This window comes from Perissodus microlepis, chromosome 19, assembly GCF_051167445.1.
Source record: "Perissodus microlepis isolate ML-2025 ecotype Zambia chromosome 19, ASM5116744v1, whole genome shotgun sequence".
In the NCBI taxonomy this organism is placed as follows: domain Eukaryota; kingdom Metazoa; phylum Chordata; class Actinopteri; order Cichliformes; family Cichlidae; genus Perissodus; species Perissodus microlepis.
In genome coordinates this window covers 25,337,202-25,358,264 of record NC_140479.1, presented here as the reverse complement: position 1 = coordinate 25,358,264, position 21,063 = coordinate 25,337,202, and the positions used below count along the sequence as shown (strand labels likewise).

Below are 21,063 nucleotides of genomic sequence, written 5' to 3'. Positions count from 1 at the left end.
TGCCACATACTTTCCACAGCCCGGCTGGAGCCAGCAGACTGTTTGTGCCAGGACCGGGGCTCGGCCTGTATGGTGGGTCTGTACAGGGCAGGCTGGTACCCGCTGACCCCTGCCCTCTCATTAGTGGGACGTGGAGCAGCGGAGTACCGTGCTCCCCAGGTCATGTTACATATGGCTTGCAGTCTGCTGCGCCGCATTAAATGTCAGCTTTGAAACCATCTGAAAGATCAGAGGTCAGTGTTTTTAATAAGGCCAGAGTTCTGGGGGAGTTCCCTCCTTTTTAACTGCTCGCCTGAGTATGTTTCACGTTGCGTGTTTGAAATTGTGGACAAAATGATCCACTGCACTGTTTGGTTAGGCGTTGGGGATGTCCTGGGGTTTTTTTTTCTTTGTTTTTGCTCATAAAAAAGCATTTTATTTATGAAATCTTTAAACATTCTGCTGCAGAAATCCAAACACACCGTCTTTGTGGCAGCGCTTATTTTCCTTTTCTGCTGAATTCATAGGCACAATACACAAAGGTGGAATTTGGAGTTTTCTGTTCCCCCTCTCCACCCTCCTCTCCCCTCCCCGTGAGATCCACAGACTATGGGATCCTGCTGCAAATGGGATATTGTTCTGGGCTCCAACAAAGCTGTTTTCACCCTCTTCAATATTACAGGAGGAGCTACCTGATACCTAACAATCAGCTAATCCACTGCCCATGGCAACGAGGTCACCTGTGCACAGGTAACTTTATCCAGGTTGCCTGCCTCTCTCTCCCTTTCCCGATAGTCCCTGCCATTTTTCTTCTCCCCCTCTCTGTGACTCAACAGTGAGCACAGACAAACAGCCTCTGTTTATTTAGGTCATCAGCTAGATCATATATAACTCCTGTAGCCAGGATTCGCCGAGCAAGGACGACTCCTATAATCCAGCACAGACACACACTGCAGAAAATAAAAATCCCCTGCTGTTCATTCATTTGTCAAACTTTGTCTCCATCTTATCTCTCCAGTGCTGGTTTGGTCAGGTGCCCATTGTGCGAACAAGTATTGGCTTGCAATTCATGAATTCACAGCGAATCCCCTCAAGCCTTGAGAAGAGCCTCGGCTCTTTTCTGGATCGACTCTGTGTCTGTGAGTGACAGCACCTCAGATTCATTCTTCCACATGTTGAAGTTAGGGAGTGGGGGATTTGGCCTTCGCTCAGGGAAAAGACCATTGGATTGGACTGAGCTGTGGGGAGCTGCAGACCCCCCACCCAAAAGGAGCTTTACCTCTGGAAATCTCATTGCTGTTTATTTGAATTACAGAGACTGAGATGAGAAAAGGAGGCCTAATGAACTCCAGGTTGCCAGGCATGTGCAAACGATCACTGCAGGTTTGCAGAGAGCTGCACCAGGCTCGCTGGATTAAAGTGTGCCAGTTCACCCCTCCCCAACCCCGTATCCTCACAATCTGGCTGCACAGGACTCCAAAACACTGAGATGAGATGTTCTTTTTGTCCATCATAAACTTCCATTTATCTCAGACATGCTGTGACGAAAGAGAATTAAATAATGCTATTAGTCATCTTCTAGAAAGAATTAAAAATGCCTGTTTTCTGTTTTTATAAATATAAACTTTTATTGCAGTATGGAGATTTAGAAAAATACATTCACATAATTTCAGATAACAAACATATAATTCAAACTAAGATTAAAAAACAAAAAGCAACAAAGACAAAAAAAAAGACTATCTTTTGCCCACAACTCATTTTTGGTTTATGACATTAAAGCACTGAGGATACTTTTGCTGAAATGCCCGCTCAAATGAGAGGATCATGTCACAGATCCTCAAGAAAAGTGTTACGAGGCCACTAGCATGTAGATCCACTGATAAATATGCATGGTGCGAGTTGGCCGTGAGGTTGAAATGTCCCGCTTACAGTCACGTATGAAAGCGAGAACTCCTGCTGTGAAAAGCAAATGGGCTCTGCACTCCTGTGTCTTTCCCTCGGTTGATACCCGACTAATGTCCCGGCGACGGTGACGGTGGGAAATCTTTGAAGCTGCGTGGCAACGCACGAGCCACAAGAGAGCTTCATTTTATGTTAGTCACAAGACAAACATTAAAAAAGTACAAGGCACAAGTGTCCCAAACACGATGATGCCACGCAAAGAGAAATGACCACAATCTCTCTCTGTTTTTAAAGTGGGACGATTTAAAAAACAAAAACACAATTTGTCCACTTAGTCACGTCCATAACTTCTGTCCCTTTGTTCCTTATACTTCTCGAAAGCATACGTCATGTTTGCACCTGGTTTTTACAGAAAAAATATAATTCGTGATCACTGACATCATAGAGACTGGTCATAATGGAAGATGATACAGCACGGTGTCACCACATCAAGTTGACATACTATTAGCTGCAGCACTAGAAAAAACATGTGACGTCCAGCATGCGAGCTGACCTTTTTGATCATCGTTCATATGCTGGTCTCACAGGTTGATGATGAGGCTTGAAATAGGAGCCATTGCCGAGAGGGTTGTGCGTTTGTTGAGGTGTGTCACACATGACAAAACCCTCAACACAAAGGCTGTTTGAAACACATCCGTTGTATTGTCACTATGGTAGTGCAAATGCCAAAACAGGCCAATGCCATTGTGTATGTTAAGTAGCAGAAAGGCACATTTTGTCTTAAATGTTGTCCCATTTTTGAACCCTCCCAGCTCATTTGGTATGAGTTAAAGCACAAAAAGCTGCACTTTTTAGTACTGATTTGTGAGGCTTTTGTAGACAATCTAAAGTGCTTACTGAAGGACACTCCCCCACCCCCAAATCAGCAGCTTTGTGTGTTTAGTGACCTATTCTCTTTATAAACGCGTGTGTAGTCCTTCAGTAAAGCTGTTGCTGTTTAACTGACCATTATCATAGAGGCTCGCTCGCTGTTCCCCCTACAGCATGACCTTTTTGGTTTGACCCAGATGACGCATTTAGTTTGGAGGAACATCCTTGTCACATGACTCGAGGCTTTCCAGCACCTGCTTCTGCAGATCAAATCCACTCAACAGGAAGTAGCAGGTGCGGTCTATAAAAATGCACATTTAGACACGGCTTAAACGCTTACAGCAACGTCTTCTGTTAGCACATCACCATCGTAATGTTTCGTCTTAGGAAGCTGGGCTTTTAAAACATGTCACAGGCTTTTTTTTATTATTATTATTTCGTGATAAACTGAAAAAGCCCACCTACTGGGCTCCTCTCTGACTTGAGTGCATTGTAAAAGTCAAATGAATGCAAATAATTTAACATTGAAAAGGAAATGAATGTTTAAAAAAAAAACAAACAAAAAAAAACAACCCACACACACGCACACAAAAAGGAGTAAAAAGATTCATCATATCACTGCTTGGGCGGACTTGAGTGCTTCTGCAGAAGGGAGAGATTTGAGGTTAAAGGTCAGCCATGTCCTCATCCATCTGCACTGTCTGTAGTTTGGCCAGCTCCTTTCCCTCCGTAGCCTCCATCTCCCCACACATTGCCCGCACCATTTCGTTCATGCTTCCTGAACCCGAGCCATCCACCTTGCTCTCTGAAAGGTTCATGTAGTTGTTGTTCATGCCGGGGCCCATCAGGTGTGAGGACGGTGCCCCTCGGACCTCGTGACCCCCAAGGTACTCTGTGGGCTGGAGGTGGTGGTTGCTCAGTTCTGTTTGAGCCATCAGGGGTGTGCTGACAGTGAGGGTGGTGTAGACCTCTGAGTCCGGGCTGGATGAGCTGACGGCAGTGACCTCGGCGGTTGAGGCGGGAACTCGGCTGGAGGAAATCTCTTCTGAACCGGAGTAGTTGATTTGACCACTGGGGTCCAAGTGGAGCCCGTGATGGTACGAGGAATAAACACCTCCCTCCAGAGGCTCCTTCTTGATGGATGGCTGGCCGCTATTGCTCATGCTGTAGAGAACCGTACTGTGGTGCAAAGATGCCATGGTCAGTTTGTCCTGCTGCTCGAATGAGTCGCCACTGGAGGAACTCACTGCTACATTATTCAGAGCCATGGTACCTGTGGTGATACAACAATAGATCAATACATATATCTTTCTCCAGTTTGGCTGCAGTAGATCCCCTTCCCGCTGCCTGATCCCCTCTTCGGTTCTTGCAGTATTATACGTTCCATTTACAGCAGGCCTTGGCCGCAAAATTGCTGTTGTGTGTCTTACACACTTTGAGGACGTTAAGCTCGACCCTGCAGTTGCACCAGAGAACAAATGAATAAGCTGCCAGAACTCAAGAGAAATCTGCAATTCTCTGTTTTTTTTTTCTTCTTCTTCTAATTATTCATCCTGGTTTACATTCTCTGCTTTATGTCAAAGTAAGTGCTGTAATGGGTTATTCCCTGTTAGTGCATTTCATGGCCTCTGATTGTCTGCAACATATTTCCCCTCCCCTGCTCTGGAGATCAAGAGCGTAATGATGATGAGTGATGGTGACTTCAGAACTTGTTTTTATCCATCTCTGGGGTTTTAAAAGGACCACCACTTCTATATATACGTGTGTGTGTGTGTGTGTGTGTGTGTGTGTGTGTGTGTGTGTGTGTGTGTGTGTGTGTGTGTGTGTGTGTGTGTGTGTGTGTGTGCCTGCCCCTTCTATATTTCTTCTGGTCTGTGTTATGTGCACCATCAGCCCCTTGGGCTATGGCCCAAACACAGACAAGCCAATAAAACAGGTCAGATATATTGGGTGGGTGTAGTAGAGACCTGTTGACAAACCACTGGGGACATTTAAGGAGGGGAAAGAGCAACAATCACGTATTATAATGCAAGGTGGTATAAGGCTGTGATTTCTGTGATATAGATTTAATTTATATCTTCATTCTGATACAACATTGGATTCTGTTTTTGTACTTTTGTTGACTTTAAAAGTATATAAGGACAGTTTGATTCATTTATAACTGTCTGTTATTAAAATCAACAGCAGATGGCTCTAATTTTTATCTAAACATATCTCCCTTATTAGACATTGTTGCTTCCTTAGTGAGAATGGTTAAAGTACAATTATTCTTAGCATAGTTGTATTTGTATCAATGATGTTCATTCTGACTCAGTCTCTTCCATGCACATTTCAGCTACACATGACCACGTAACCTCTAAAGGTAAAAAAGAAGATCAAAGTATTAAAATTGAATCATCTTAGACAGCAAATCACTTCATGAACCCACCTTGTTGTGTAATTGTTGAAGAAGAGGAGGCAGAAGAGAGCTGCAGGGGAGGAAGACCTACGTCGCTGTTGAGTAATGAGCTGCCATCGCTGTCAGAGACTCCACTTGGTACCTGGACCAGGCTGTAGCCACCCAGCTGCAGAGCGCCTGATGGGGAGCTGAATGTCAGAACAGAGGAGCCGCCATTCTGGGAAGCCATGGTGTGAACCCCTTCCAGCTTCACCTCTGACCCATTCACACAGCCAGCGTAAGATGCATATGGCAGGGTGGACTCCTCAGCATTCCCTAGTCCTTTGTCCTGTCCTGTCTGCATCTGCATGTCCACTCCAGAGCCCCCCAGCAGCACCCCTCCAGAGGGTCTCAGAGGGTTAAATGCCAGGGGCTGGATGCCCAAATTGAGCCCGTTGAAGAGGATGTTTCCAGGTGAGTGGAGGTAAGATGATCCACCATTGTGAAATACAGTAGAGGGCGTGTTACTGGTCACTAGACTTCCATTGTAGAGACCGCCACTGCTGGATCCAGGAGGCATCTTGATGTCCCCGATCTGTTGGATGACCACCCCACTGTCCAGAGGTCCCGTTTGAATAGGAAGGTTCCCGTGGGTTATCACCCCATCTGAAGAATTGGAGAGAGGACGAGGAGACAGCTCCTCCTGGCCTTTACTGGACTCATCCTCTGTGCTGTGGTTTCCATCTGATTCACTGTAGAAAAACAAAAGAGGAGGGAGAAAGATAGCAAATGGTGTGTAACAAAACAGAGGAAAATAAAAAGGGAAAATTTGTGTGCCATTTGTATATGTTTCTGGGAAGGAAGAACACTATAAACACCGACACAATTAGACCATAAACTCGTATAATGGAAATCATTTCATTTCCACCCACATTTTGCTTTTAAGCCAGAGCACACAGACTCACATTTATTGCTGGGTTATTACAAAGCTTTGAAGGCAGGCTGTGTCTGTGAATGTGTAGCCCTCTTACCTCATGGAGAGCTGCATGGACAACAACCAGCCAGCGTCAACAACCGTGCAACCATTTGGCGCAATAAATTCTGGAGTGACAAAATGCCAGCTCTGGCAGGACAAATGGCTTCAAGTATTTATTTATTTGTTTTGCCTCTCATTTGGGACGTTCCAATGAAAATTCTTATTTTTAATTTTCCAAGAATAACAAAGTGAAAGAATAGGAGCAGCTATATTAGCAGCCTCATTTTGTTTACTAGCCCCCTTTTAAAAGACTGATTAAAACAGCTGCACCACTTCACACCCCCACTCCCCCCTAAGGGACACACACACAAACACACACGCATCTAAACCCACCACTTCCAGGAAAATATAAAAGGGTGTCACAAGTTTAAAAAAAAAAAAACGGGAAAAAAAAGAAAAAGAAATCCAAGGTTTATAAAGATTTAAAAACTTTGAAATTATTATTTTTTTACTGGCGATTTTAAGACAGCCTACAATGGTGTGTATATGCCTCTGTGTGCGCGCGCGTTCGTGCGCGTGTGTGGTTAGAGAGACAGAGGGGTCACCTCCACCAGGTGTGCGTCATCTTTGTTCACACAGAGGGAAACATGAAAGAATAGCGTGCACATGTCAGTCTGTTTGTCTGCGGGATTATGAAATGAAGCGCAGGAGTTGATGGAAGCTCTGAGATCCTTTCTTGATCCAAAAGGAAGAAGGGGAGGGCAAAAAAAAGAAGTCATGATCATGAAAATGATTTATGTGCTGCTGGGTACACGCGCACCCCCAAGTGTGTGCGTGCGCGCGCTCAAACACACGCACACACACCACGAATAGATAAGAAGATATTAACCTTTCAAGTCATCTTTTGAACTGTCTCATTAAAGTTGCCCACTCCCCGCGTCTGATAGTTTAATCGCTGAAGTGTGTATTTTGTTGCTTATGGTTTCCATGCCTCTTAGCACCAACGCACTTGAAACTTGATCTGAATGGCAACAGCTTCATATTTCAAAACATTAAAAGCGTGCTCCTAACCCCTTTACAAATACATTTTTGTGTTTCTGAACAATGAATAGTTAATGATTTAAATTGTTCGTTCTTATTTGTGAGGCCGGCAAGACGATTATGAAATACACTCGGTATTGTCAGTAATCGAACTTGGTCCAACTGCATAATATAGCCGCTTTTCCATTAAAAAAACAACAACTTTTAAATACTTGGTAAAGTAAATCGGCGTTCATTTTAATTAAAGGGCCTTTTACGCACATAACCTTCAGAAGTAAATTTTATTGCCGTTTGATGAGCGATCTGTGACGGGAAAAGGTCTGTGGCGTGCTTCTTTTGTTGTCTCACCTTTTTGATTGTGCTTCCGACGGGTTTCTGTCTCTCTGTCTCCTGTTTTTGAACCAGTTGCTGACCTGGGTCAAGGAGAGTCCGGTTATCTTGGCGAGATTTCTTTTCTCCGCTGGAGACGGGTACCTATTTTGATTATACAGATCCTTCAGTGCGTTCCGCGACCTCTCCTTGAAACAATAAACAGTCTCCTCGCCGTCCCAGATAGTCCTGGGGAGAGGATACTTTCTCCGGATTCGGTACTTGTCCACTGCGCCCAGGGGTCTACCCCGCGCCTTCTCCGCCTCGGTGTACCGCGCTTTGTACCACAGATCTTGCAGAAAGGTGTGGTTGGACGGACTAAAACTGTGGTTCTCCAAAATACTGTAGAGCTCCTGATACCGAGCCTGATGGAAAGCTACGAGGGCTTGAGCTTTCAGGATGCTTTCGTTGCCCCGTAGCAGGTCACTCTGTGGCAGGGACCACAGGAACCTGGCCAGCCGGTCCACATTGCCTCCCTGCTGCAGTGCCTCGCAGACACACGCCACTTGCTCCGGGGAGAAAGCAAGAGAGGAAGCGGCACTCACCAACAGCTCAGTGCGCACCGCGTCAGTGCTGGGAGTCGTGCGCTCCATGGGCAACTCCGCCGCGTCCAGCGCCACAAGCTTGATGCACTCCCGCGTATCCACCTCCTTCACATTTTCCCTCTTGATGTCATTTGCTGTTGTGACTTCTCCGGCAGAAGAAGAAGACATTTTTTTTTTTTTTGGTTCAAGCCTTCCCTGGTAAAGTCACTCCTCCCCGCTCGATCAGGTTACCTCCTCGCCATGCGAATGCGATCGGATATCTGACAGCAGCTGTAAGTAGATATCTCTCTCCCCTTTTCCTTCCAACGTGACTTTTACTCTGCGGGGACTGGAGCTGGAGGGAGACACGGTGGGGTCTATCTACAGGAGCGCCTCGCTATTGGCCGTCGAGGGCCCGTAAGGGAGGAGCAAGCATGGATTCAGACGCGAATGTTTGGTTTCCAGCTGTCAGTCATATAACTTCCAGTAGATTAACGTAGCTCACCTGTGCAAGGTGAGTGCTTTTGTGATCGTGGGAACGGGATATCTTTGTTGTCTGTATTGTCAGGAGATCATTTGTCTGTAGGTATGCACATAAAAGAATGTTTTATTTCCATCTCGATGTATGGAAATCCAAACGGAAGTAATGCTGGGGATACTGTCACTCACTTTAGTTAGCCAGTTTAAATTTATTTCGACAATTTTAAAGTAACAAATGTTAACAAAAAAATAGATATCAGATTTACCCACACTTTAATTTTTTTATTGTTATTTCAGGAATGAATGTAATAAAGTTTCAGCACAGATCCTGCTTTAAGTGGCTATTGCGAGGTTGTACCCCTCCCACCGAAGACTGGATCAGAATACTATAAGCGACCAAAGTAATGTCAGAAAAAAAACAGCACACCCCTATGAAAATGTAACTCATCCCTTCAAAGATATCATATGAGGACTAGACCTCAAATTGCTCCCAAGAGTAGCTCATTCCCAAATCAGGTGATCTGTCTAGCATCAGGTAACAGGTGTCCAACACCACATCATTACTGATATTTGAACTTTAAATTATGTTTTCATTGAATCTTTTATAGTAAAAGAGTCTCAGATCGTCTTAACAATTACTAGCATCCACATATAGTCAATAAACTATTATAGCTCAAGCACTGGGAGGAATGAAAACTAAAAATATTTAAACATCAAACTAATTCCCCCGAAGTTCACGTTTTCTCGCAATGATTTCATAAAACTAACGTAATGTAACTTATGAGTTGTTTTCCCAAATTCACAATCATCCAGAAACGATATGATGTCAGAAACCCTGGGAAACAATGTCTGGGTTGATTTTTGTTTTTAATTATGTTTCTGCTCAGACTTACAAGATCATATGCAAGTTTTTTGTTATATTTACTCGACTACTACCATTACTACTACTACTATTACTACTAGCTAAAGTTATTTATTTACTTAATTTATTTTACCTCGCTTCCACTGGGACTCCCTAGCAGCCCTTGCATGTATGTGCGCCAGCAGCAATTTGCACCTCTCCTCTAAAAGCGATCATTAAATAGGAACACATCTTATTAATGCCGTTTCCTATCGGACCTCATTTTGTGTAACGCAGCGGTTCGCAGCTTGGAATCTGACAGGAGAGCTGCAGGTTGTTGACGTGTTTTGTTTTGTTTCTGAAGTGCTTTTTATTATTGCCATTATTTTTTAGTGTGGTGCAGACAGAAATGGACGAACAGGGCTGTCCGAGATGTAAAACAACCAAATACAGAAACCCGTCGCTGAAGCTGATGGTGAACGTCTGCGGCCACACGCTGTGAGTATTCACACCTGACAGCTACAAGGAAAGAGGAGCACAAATCCTCCACAACATCGCGGCGTTCTGCTCGAGGCTGCTCGAAACGACACGCAAACACAAAGCACCCCCCAAAAGCAGCTATAATATAGCGTTTAAAACTGTTTTCGCACATACATCTCAAGTCTTACTGGGGGACTTGGACGTAAACAAAACTGATAAGCCTCGAATGCTGACGGTTTGTTGGGCTAGCTCATATTTATAGTCTTGGTGTCAAATAGCTGTGTCATTGTAGACAGAAAGTGTGCTTTAGAGGTGGGTTATGTTTCCTGATAGAGCTACACAATTGCAAAGCTAGGCTAATACTGCTGGTAAACATAGTATAGCGGCCATTGTTTACATATGACCTACACTGTCTGTAAGCAGCTCAGCTTAGAGACCTCTGTAGAAAAGCAGACCCTGCAGTTGTGTCTTTTTTGTGTGTGTGTGGAAAGTACAGCAAGTTTAGGATGGCAGGGGGAAAAGTGACTAATGATGAGGAGCATAAACACCCTGTGCTGAGTTTTTAACCACATAATGAATATGAATTATTCAGAGGTTTTTGAAAAGGGCCAGCTCAAAGGTGCAAATCAAATTCGAGTTTGACTGCGCAAGTTTTTCCATGTTAATCTGCCAACCTAACTAAAAGCTACATTTTTATTTGAATGGCTGCACCTCTGTCACAGGTCTGGCTTAATTTGATCAACCACAGCTTGGAATTTGTCATTTTTGCATTATACGGAAAATATAATGCAAAACCTAAAGTAATGTATTTTATTATTATAAGAGGCAATGATGAGATGGTTTGGAGGGAGGATATGTTGGTTAAAGGATATTGAAGATGGAGCTACCTTGCAGGAGAAAAAGAGAGAGGCCACAGTGATGGAGGAAATGCAGAGGGTTGGTTTGACAGAAGAGGATGAAATGGACAGAATAGCGTGAGATGGAGGTAGATGATTCACTGTGGCTACCCCTAAAAGGATCATATGAAAGAAGTAGAAGATTATGATTATTATTTGCGTAACATACAGAAATGGATGAAAAGTTAGCGTGTTTCCATTTGTTCTTATTCTGCTACTTCTGTGCAGCAGCATCATGTCAATACTTTTTCAAACTTCGCTGTGCATTTTTCAGCATTTAACCTTGTCCGCCCTTTAAAAACATGGACGTTTAAATGAAGGGGACATGTTCTCCATGAGCATTATGCAGCGACGGTGGTAGCTTGATGAGCACATCTTTTTCGACCCTGTCTGTTTATTGACCGTGCCATCAGGAAGTGGTCGTGCTTTGTCATCAGGTCAGCGGGCTCATAACTCACCGCCTCTGTCTGGATGCAGGACTACACACAGAAAATTAAAATGATTCTGCAATGAAGCAATTTGGAGAGATGTCCTAGCCCGGGTCACCTTGGATCTGTTCCTCAGAGCCGGTGCGACGGTGAATTTATGCATCACTTGGAAATTGCTGCACTCCCTAACCATATTAGTATTTTCATCACTGATGCTTTTTGGCTTTTCTTTTCTTTTTTCCCCTTTTTTTGAAGCAAGTCTTACAGAAATGCTACAAGATCTGTAACTCTGATCAGTTTCAGAGTTATCCATTTTCTCATTTTTAATCAACAACGCTCTTCAGAAAAATTATATAAGAAAAAGAAAATCTAAGAGGTTAATGCACATGGTTAGTTTTTAGATGGTTATATAGTTTTTGACTCTGTGCGCCAACATATATATTTTAAATTTAAAAAAATCAAATCAAAAATCAAGATATTGTTGAAGTTCAGACTTTCATCTTTAATCCAAGGGGCTTAAAAAAAGCAAACAAACAAAAGCCTTTGGATAAATGAAACTAAGATGAATGAATATGTACCAGAATTATTTAAAGAGAAAAGTATGGAGAAAGAGTGAAACAGCTCCTGATCTAAAGCATATCACATCATCTGTCAAGCATGGTGGAGGCAGTGTTATGGGATGAACACGTATGTCTGCCAGTGGAACCTGGTCACTAGTGTTTGACAACGTGACTGCTGATAGAAGCAGCACAATGAATAATGAAGCATACAGAGCTATACTCTCTGCTCTCATTCAGCCAAATGCTGTAATACTGATCAAAGAGCTCTTCAAAGTACAAATGGATAATGACCCAAAGCTTATTGCAAAGCCAACCCAACAGTTTCTCAAGCCATAGAAACTGGATATACTTCAATGGCCAAGTCAGTCACCTGATCTCAAACCAGTAGAGCATGCTTTTCAGTTATTGAAGACAAAACCGAAGGTAGAGACCCACAATTGTCGACCTGTCCTGCGTGTACCCTGCCTTTCACCCTATGGTAGCTGGGATGGGCTCCAGCCTCCCCGAAGCTTTGATAAGGATAAGCAGAAGAGAACGGTTTGATTCCCAGCGTCTCCAGTCTGCATGTCCTTGGTATGAGAGAGAGAGAGAGTGTATGTGATAGGTAAAATGGTTTAAAGATGTAAAATCAAGTGCTGTGTGTGTGTGTGTGGTAGCATAAAGCACTTTAAATGTTCATGAAGTATAGGAAGGATATATATAAACACCGGCCTGTTTACCAGGAGAAAGTAGCACTAGTGAGAGCACAAAGCAGTTCAGTTATTCAGAGCGATAATGCTAATACAACACAACCAATTCTTCACAAAACAAGTCATTTGAAGATATCACCCAGGCCTCTGTGAAGCCATTTTCTTCAGTGACTGTCCATTAAAGGATTAATTGACTTACTGAGATACATATACTAGATGAATCATAAACAGCTGAGAATACTTGGACTCCATTTAGATAAATGTAAGACTGTCTCTTCTTTGAGTGGCCCGTCCAGTCTGCGCTGACTAGCCTTCAGCAGTTGCATTATTAGCTTCTCCATGCATCTAAATTTAAACTCCACCGCAGCACATTTTGTATCCTTGTCACCAGGGGCATTTGATGTGGGTTATTTATTACCTTTGCACAATGACACTGGGTCCGTGTCCTTTGGCATTTGACACTGGGCACAGGCAGGCAAAAACAGTTGTAGCTGAGGCACACAGTGCTGTTTAGAAAGTGGACACAGTGATGCTAACGTTACAATTATAATCGTATGCTGCAGGATAATCTACAGCAGCAATGCAAGAAGTCGTTTTGGGGATCATTTTGGCGATCGTTCAGATTTTTTTTTTTTTTTTTAAAAAAGCGTCCAGTGTGAAGTTTAGACATGTTCTTGGCTTTTCTTTAAAGTACTATAAATGTGCGGTTGGGGCAAGCTTTTAGTTTAAGCAGTCATAGTGTTGGTCTTTGGCATTTTCTGATTGTGATGCTGCAGGTTTTGCAGATTGTTTAGATTTCACACAATGCCATTACACAAATCCATCTCTACTTGGTCTTGGATCAACCCTTGGTCTAAGATGGAAACAAAAATATAGAGATCACTGTAACAAGCAAACAAGCTCAGTCTCATGCTGTCTCGTGCTTTTCTGTTTTTGCACTTTAATTCAAAAGTGACACAGCAAAGACGCAGGCAATGTCACTGAGAGATGGTGGGGGTAGTGGTGGTAGAGGAGTCTCTTTGCTGAGCCAGGGCCCTGTTTACCTTTCCCTTACCACCCCCCTTTCCCTGACCTGCTGACAGCTGCAGATGGGAGAGATAGGAGCCTGGAGCTCCGAGCAGGACAGGTGAGAGAGGGAGGAGTCAGGAGCGCTCAGTCAGCGACAACAGCCTTGAGACTCAGAGATGGCAAGTAGCTAAAGATCTGTCCATTTAAATGTTTGCAATTGAGCGTAGAATTGGCTAAAAAAAAAAAAAAAATCTTGATCCTCCTTTGATCGCAAAATGAAACAGGCTCACAATCTCAAAGCTGGCAAATTGATTCTAAGAGTCTCCTCCCTCCCTTTTAGACGGTCATCTCTTTGCTCTAGAGTTACACAGGATTTCCACTTTGGAGAGTTCTGTTGTGTGGTCCATTTATGGGGCGGGGGGCCAAGCTACACCCCACTCCTTGCCCCATTTTGATGAATGGGCTCTTTGTGGGCCTGTGGAAACAAGCTGAATCCTTCCATCTACCTCCATATGGCCAGGCCTATAGATCTCCTGTAGCCTGAGGCCACAGCGAACATCTGCCTCTTCCAGGGTGCACTTCAGACTCCGAAGCACCAACTGGACGGCGCAGATGTTTCTGTCTGCCGTTCAGCTTTCATTTTTACATTGCTGCTTCTTGTAAGCCAAGCTGAACTGCTTGTAAGACAGTCCTCCGTGGTGCTTCGTCAGTTTGTTGTATAGCTGCTTGGAAAGCTTTGGTGTCACAACTCTGCAGGTTGGGCTTGTTTGACCCTTATGTGAGACGCTAGGTATAAACAGCCAAACTCCACGGCTCTGCAGTTTCTCCTTTAACTGCTTTTTTTTCTGCTTTAAATCCTGCTGATGAAGTGAAACGTCTTGCAGGGTGGCTCAGTCATGATTGTTCTAATAGGCTCCATCCCTGGAGAACTTTTGACTCGACACCAGTGCCTCATGCCCAGTGTTTGACTTTTGGGAAGAAATGACTCAACCATACCATCAGTGACGTGTGGTGAAAAGAAGTCGGGGTTTCCCCCCCCCTTTAGCTTTGTTATACTTTATTATGAAAACTGTAAATGCTCAAAAGCAGATAGTGCTATTTGGAAACCAGATGTCTTTTTTGAGGTGGTCACAAGCAGGAAGGTGGATTCCTGTTGAAATAAAGCTCCACAGAGACCTAATTAAAAGAGTGTACTGTGCAAACGTTTATCCAGGCTCTCCACCCCATCAGGGGAGATAAAGGAACATTCCCATTGTCTTCGGTGTCCACTACTCACTTGAGTGTGACTGATGGGTAAACGCCTACCTGCATAAAGGTGTGATTGATTGATGGCTAAGCACAGAATTGTGCCCTCAGGTAGGTCTGCTGATTGGTTACCATGGCGTTTCCAGTGAGGGTGCACGAAGTTCCTGTTTTGGCCTGTGTTTCTTTTTTTTTTTTTTTAAACCTGAAATAGTTTCTTCCTTTTGTTTAAAGGCACGCTCTTTACCGAGGAGAGCTGTGATTCATTGTTGCTTATATGGGGAACTAAAGGCCACCTGAAAAACTCATCATGACTTTGCTGTACTGCTACATATTTTTGCCTTGGAAAGACGTAGCCGTTTAACAGATTTATAGCAAATACTTTGATCAGTAACAGCCTAGATTTCCACGGTGTTTAAGATTGTGGTTTATTCCATTGCAGCCTCCTTTCATTTAGGCACCATGTCAGGAATAATAAGAAAGTGGGGGAAGGTTGGAATGACTTTTGGATACATTTTTAAAAAGGTTTAAAATATTTCAGATTTATTAAAAGCTTTAGTTTAAATGACAGTTCGGCTTAAGTAAGATACTGCTGTTGTTCATCTCTATGCATTTCCCAAATTACATAAGACTCGGTCCTTTCCTGTAATGATAGACTATGCCATGAGTTACCAAGCTGGATTTTATCATATTATGCAACTTGGCTAAATGACTGAGGCCTGTTGAAATAATAATAAAGTAAATGTTTTTCCAGTGCAGACAGACGCTCCGCTGATGGGGTGTCGGGCTAATTTCCTCCTCTCTGAGAGCGGGAGGCAGTCTAATCGACATTCCAATCATAATCCCAGCCATCTTTGAGCACTCAGAGGAAATATTCATGTGCCCCATTATCACCCATTGTGTCTGATGGTTTACAGAGATTTAAAAAAAAAAACCCACACAAACGCAAATCTGCTTTATTCTGAGGAAAATTGCCACATACGCCCACACAAGCGTGCTTACTACTGACTCTCAGAGGTGCCCAAGGAGGGTCACCTCTGGGGAAAAAAAATGCAGTTCAGCTTGCCGTTTAATGCCTGTTTTTGTTGCAGATGCGAGAACTGCGTCGAGATGCTGTTCGTTCGCGGCTCGGGCAACTGCGTGCAGTGCGACACGCCTTTGAGGAAGAGCAACTTCCGCGTGCAGCTCTTCGAGGACCCAACAGTAGATAAGGAGGTGGAGATTCGTAAGAAAGTGCTGAAGATGTGAGTGAGGGGGACTGTGAGGGTGAGGGGTGTGGTTCTTGGTGTTTATGTGTCATCCCATGCCTCCTCCCACTTCTTAAGCTACCTTTGTCTTTCTCATTACACTGTTTGTTTTGTAGACAATGCATCTCCCCGGGGGTGCTCAAACGGGAAGGCTCTTTCTCTGCCAGATTTTTACTTCTCAGCCCCTCCCTGCCTCCTCTCTCTTCCCTGTTATCTGTTCTTTAATAGCCCCTAATTGACATCTAATGTGCACCTATTAGGCAGGATACAGACATGGTATTATAAAATGGTTGATTTAATGGAAGCTATTAATGTCAGTGCATATTTGCTCTCACCAGGTTTTACTTTTTTGCATCACCACTTCTCTTGTTTCTCTGCAGTTACAACAAGAGAGATTTTGACTTCCCCAGCCTGAGAGAATATAACGATTATCTGGAGCAAGTGGAGGACATAGGTAGGAGCTTGGAAGCTTCATGCTGAGACTAGTTTAATGATTTCTCCTTGACTCTGGCTGCACAAGAGGATGTTTTACAGGCATTAGTGTCAGCCGGGGCCACAGATTAGGAAACAGAACTTACAATGTTCACACATCTTCACTGGCAGGTCAGTGTAAACTTGTAGCTTGGATGTATTAGGAGAGCTGCAAAACAGTGTAAAAATCCATTTAAAAAAACAGACAAATAAAACTGATGGAGTATTTCTTAAAATAAATAAATAGATATACCATTTGGGCCAGTGATGCTGTTTCCATCAGTCCAGTCACCTGTGAGGTTTTTTTCTCAACTTTTATTTTCACATTAGAAAACTGCAGGTTTAAACAGTTTAAATGCTTCTCCCATCCACCGCTGGTTTATTTTACACAGCGAGGGTGGAGCTAAATTGAGCAGAAGCTAAAATGAAAGCTGTCTGTATGCAGATAAACTTCTATATAATTAAATTTGGCATATTTCTTGTAAATTGTCTCTTTCTAGCAGCAACACCTACAGCATGTATATGAGCGGGTCTTTATTATATTAATTTGTATTATGAAATATATATGTGTTAATCAATTGTAGTATATATTGTTATAGATTAATCTGGCAACATATAAAATAATCAAATTGGCTTGTTTTTTGTGGGCCAGTTAAAGTGCGATCTGCTGGCTCGACGGCCCAATGAGGGGGAAAAATGTCATGATGAATAATTTCTACTCAGCTCCTCTTTACATCGTCCCTGAGTTTAAGATATCACATGCATGTTGATTTCAACATTTCAGTTGAATAAATTTGTCGTTATTTCGAGTACAGTTTTAAATGATTTGGAGGATTTAGATAGTGGGTTTAATTAACGGTATTGTGGACTTGGAGACAGTGGTTCTGTCCACAGTGTGAGTTTTGATGGATTGATATGTTCAACAGTGGCTGTTCTTTTGCACGCAGTGTATAAACTGACAAACAACGTTGACGTGGAGAACACCAAGCTGAGGATGGAGCAGTACCAGAGAGAGAACAGAGATGTCATCCAGAGAAATAAGGCCAAGCTTGTATGTACTTTTGAATGTTTTCCTCCCTCATAAAAGGATAATACCTAATAATGACACTTGTATTTAAGATAAACACTGGGCTTTTTTATTTTAAAGCCAGCTGCTCTGTTTGTCTAAGAGGGCAAAGCGTAGAATCAAGTGCAACAGGGCAGTGCTACAGCTTCTGTAGAATCAGCCGCGTGGTCAATAAAGCGACAGGTTCTTCCAACTTGCCGACTCTCTCTCCTCCTCAGACACGGGAGCAGGAAGAGCTGGAGGAGCTTCTGTTGCAGGAACAGCAGAGCAATGAGCAGCGGCGACTGGAGGTGCTGCAGGAGGAGCAGAGGCAACTACAGGCCAAGAGGAAGAACAAACAGGCTCTGCTGGACGAACTGGTGAGATGCACATGTTGCATGGCCGTGTGCATGTGTAATGACAAATCTAGTGATGCAATTAGCGAGTCACATTATGACAGATGTTCCATGTCGGATGTGCATGCGCTCGGCTCTAGGGTTCGTGGATGTGAGATCATTAAGAGCTTATTACCAGTCATTGTGCTGCAGGTTGCATTGTTCTCATTCTGTGATTCCAAAGCCTATTGGCTCCATTGTGTTGAGCTGCAGGCTTTGAAAGTTATTGTTCCGGCAGAGCGGCCTGCTGAAGGACCATCACAGATAGCTGGCTAAGCTGTGTGTTTGTTTGTTTAAGGCACAGGGCCTGTTGACTGTAGGCAGATGAGATCAGCTCTCACACACCCCCAGGGGAGCTCTCCTGAGCTCTGACATCTGTACGGCCCTGTGGCCACTAGGCTTGCTATTCTTATGTGTGAACACTCACATACATTACATCAACAAATACATTTAGACTGCATGTTGCCGTTTCCCGGAGTGGCTAACTAATCAATAAAACACATCAGTAGGAAGTTGAAACACACTAGATTATTGTTCTTCTCTAATACAACATGTACTCTACGCTGGATTCACATTTGTTATCTGCCATTTCACTCATTTGAGTAAAATGTGTCAGTTCTTATGGTCAGAAGAGGACCCATAGTATGGAAACTGATTTAACTGTTACTGACATATTGATAAATGGCACCAAAAGCTCCAGGCTGTCCCACCTTTATAGTTCACCCCATCAAAAATGTCCTACCTCTACAGTGAACAATGTGTCCAGGCTTGTGTTCTTAGATCTATGCGCTTGGCAATACTCCACTGAAGAAATTGAAACGTCCGACCTTGCATTTAATGGAGGTGAAGACGGCGCAGTGCACTTGAAGCGGCGTCCCCTGACAGCGGCACAGTTTTGCTAATATGACTTACTAAAGTTTTGTGGCAGCTGGCCTGAAAGCAGCCCATGCTCATGGTGACCCAGCAATGGGTGGGATATGTTTAATGAACTACTACGTTACATTTCACACACTCAGATTAATACTTACAAAGTCTATTTACGTTTTTTGTCTCCAGGAGCAGTCTCAGCTTCCTGCCACCCTTTTACTCGCTCAACACAAAGTTCGCGCTGCCCAGCTTGAGACCCAGATAGAGCAGCAGAAACAGGCTGTGAAGCCCACCAGTCTGTTTTCAACTGGAATCCATATGGTAAGTACAACAGTCATATTGTAGTTTTCTACTTCTCTTTTCATCCTGAATGTGTGTTATTTACACACACAGGAAGTGATATGACTTATATGGTCATCAAGGAGCTGCTAATTCAAAGAAAAGCAGCTTTTGAGGAGGATGGAGCCAAAAGTGCTCGTTTCAGCCTGACAATGAATGGAGGGGTTGTATCATGACCCTACATGAGCTAAGTAAGGATAATTTTTGTGCTGTAAATCATGCACTGGTTTTCCAGCGAAGTTCAAGAATAAAAATATGGAGCTCTAGACGGAGCACAATAGGTCCCATTTAAATCCTGAGAGTGTTCGCCATGATAATCTGGGAAGGTTTTTTCCCTCGCTTACAATTGTGGTTGTTTAGAACAGCTTTAATTTTTTTTCTTTCCACTGTGGTTGGGCAACACATCACACACACAAAAAACGACTGCTTTTCATACAAAGCCCTGGACTAAGCTTGCTTGTTAGCATTCGTCCAACAGACTAAACTTTGCTGCTCTGAACTTGTGTTGCAAAGATCTAAGACAAGCAGCAAAACAGTGAGAGCAAAATGAGCATCAATCAAGTTTTAAGAGGCAGTTAATACACATAGTGACATGCCTCTGCCCAGTGCGCTAAGGTGAATCTGAACTGTTGAGGTCATTAGTGTCAAAACTTTACACGGATTGCTTGTTGACAATAGTGTGTCATACATGGCCACACTTTGAAAAGGAGGATGTTCCTCCATGTTTGGTGCTTCTTCAGTGTGGGAAGAGGCCCTCACCTCTTCATTCATGTCATCACATTCCTCTGGGTGTGCAGTAGGTCCCACAGAGAGAGAGAGAAAGCATGTGGGCTCAGGGTTGCGGCCACTCTGAGCTTGCAGCTTTGTACGCACCGTGTCTGGAGGGACCTTCCATTTGGCTGTAGCTCAGGTTTTCAGTCGTTTATTTTCATTTTACTGCGATGAGATAGGCTGTGTCATCATCCCCACCCCTTTCACAGCAACCCTCATGAGGCATGGTTGTCTTCCCACAGTTCAGTGGTGCATGGGAGAGATATCTGCTTAGTACTCACCTCAGCTCAAGCTGAAGCAAGGTTTTGACATACTTGGGTAGAACTGAACTCTATTTTTGAAGAAAGGACTATCTCATAAAGCACCACTCAAAGTATTGAACTGAGCTATACGGGGGGATTCAGTACTCTCACTTTCACCTCCTTAATATACAGCGTGAAGTTAAAAGTTGCTGATGGAGAGAGAAACTGCATGATTATGTTGCTCTTGGCTTGTTCTGTGCATGTTTTTCCTTGCTTCTTTCTCCCCATTTCTCCTCATCTTCCCATCCCTGTGCTCTTGTTGGTGGAGTAGAGTTCTTCCCATGCATCTGCTGTTGGACTCGAGAGACTTGAGTCAGAGGAACGTGTGGGTTTGGATTTCCCTTCACCTCAGTCCATAAGAATGACTTCTGTTTGACTTGGTGGGGTTTCAGCACAGAGCGGCAGATTCCTGGAGATTGCTGGAATTCATTTATCTGCTAGGTTCTGGTCCCTCGCTCCAAACAGGGTTTCAGTTTTGCTTCAGCAGAAATTAGGAGAGACGAATGTAAAAACACACTTTTTTAAAGCTGGGCCACATTTCTATGATTTTGCTTTGAAGCACGACTAATATGTGCCAATCTCTTTAGTAACTGTGATATCATGTACTGTTATAATGATTAGTCATTTTTGTAATTTTCAAGCATAAATGGCTCCGGTTTCCTTGGACCCTTTTTTTCTATCACGAGAACAAAGTCTTATATTTAAAAAAGCACTTTTAAAGGTATTTGCTTTAGGCCTGGAAAACTTTAACAGTTTTCCCAAACTGCTTAGAAATATCAATCAATGAAGTATTCATTAATACAAGTCCTGTTATCGCTTGTGAAATACACTCACAAATAAGAAACAGTTTCATGTGACAGTGATGAATGGACTTGGAGCACATTTTTGACCTCTTGATTTTTTTCATTTGGATGTTTTTGCCGACGTGACGTTCACCAGTCACAGGAGCACAAATGTGCGGCGC

At 43.4% G+C, this 21,063-nt stretch overlaps 2 protein-coding genes across 3 annotated transcripts in view; one reads left to right on the top strand and one right to left on the bottom strand.

Moving 5' to 3' along the window:
- Positions 1-1,617: 1,617 nt before the first annotated feature.
- six4a (SIX homeobox 4a) lies at positions 1,618-8,561 on the bottom strand. Its single transcript, XM_084915303.1, has 3 exons — positions 7,494-8,561; positions 5,180-5,880; positions 1,618-4,024 (listed from the first exon to the last, which is right to left on the bottom strand). Exons 1-3 carry the CDS (start codon positions 8,225-8,227, stop codon positions 3,417-3,419), a joined length of 2,043 nt encoding a protein of 680 aa, XP_084771429.1. The 5' UTR covers positions 8,228-8,561; the 3' UTR covers positions 1,618-3,416.
- A 1,066-nt stretch (positions 8,562-9,627) lies between these two features.
- The window catches only part of mnat1 (MNAT1 component of CDK activating kinase), a 32,110-nt gene continuing 20,674 nt past the window's right edge, over positions 9,628-21,063 (top strand). Inside the window, exons 1-6 of one of the 2 annotated variants that reach the window (XM_084914263.1) lie at positions 9,628-9,857; positions 15,754-15,906; positions 16,290-16,363; positions 17,328-17,431; positions 17,665-17,805; positions 18,877-19,008. In XM_084914263.1, coding sequence (XP_084770389.1) covers positions 9,769-9,857; positions 15,754-15,906; positions 16,290-16,363; positions 17,328-17,431; positions 17,665-17,805; positions 18,877-19,008 — 693 coding nt within the window. In that variant the 5' untranslated portion in view covers positions 9,628-9,768. The remainder of the gene's footprint in view (positions 9,858-15,753; positions 15,907-16,289; positions 16,364-17,327; positions 17,432-17,664; positions 17,806-18,876; positions 19,009-21,063) is intronic. The other variant, XM_084914262.1, reaches the window with a different exon arrangement.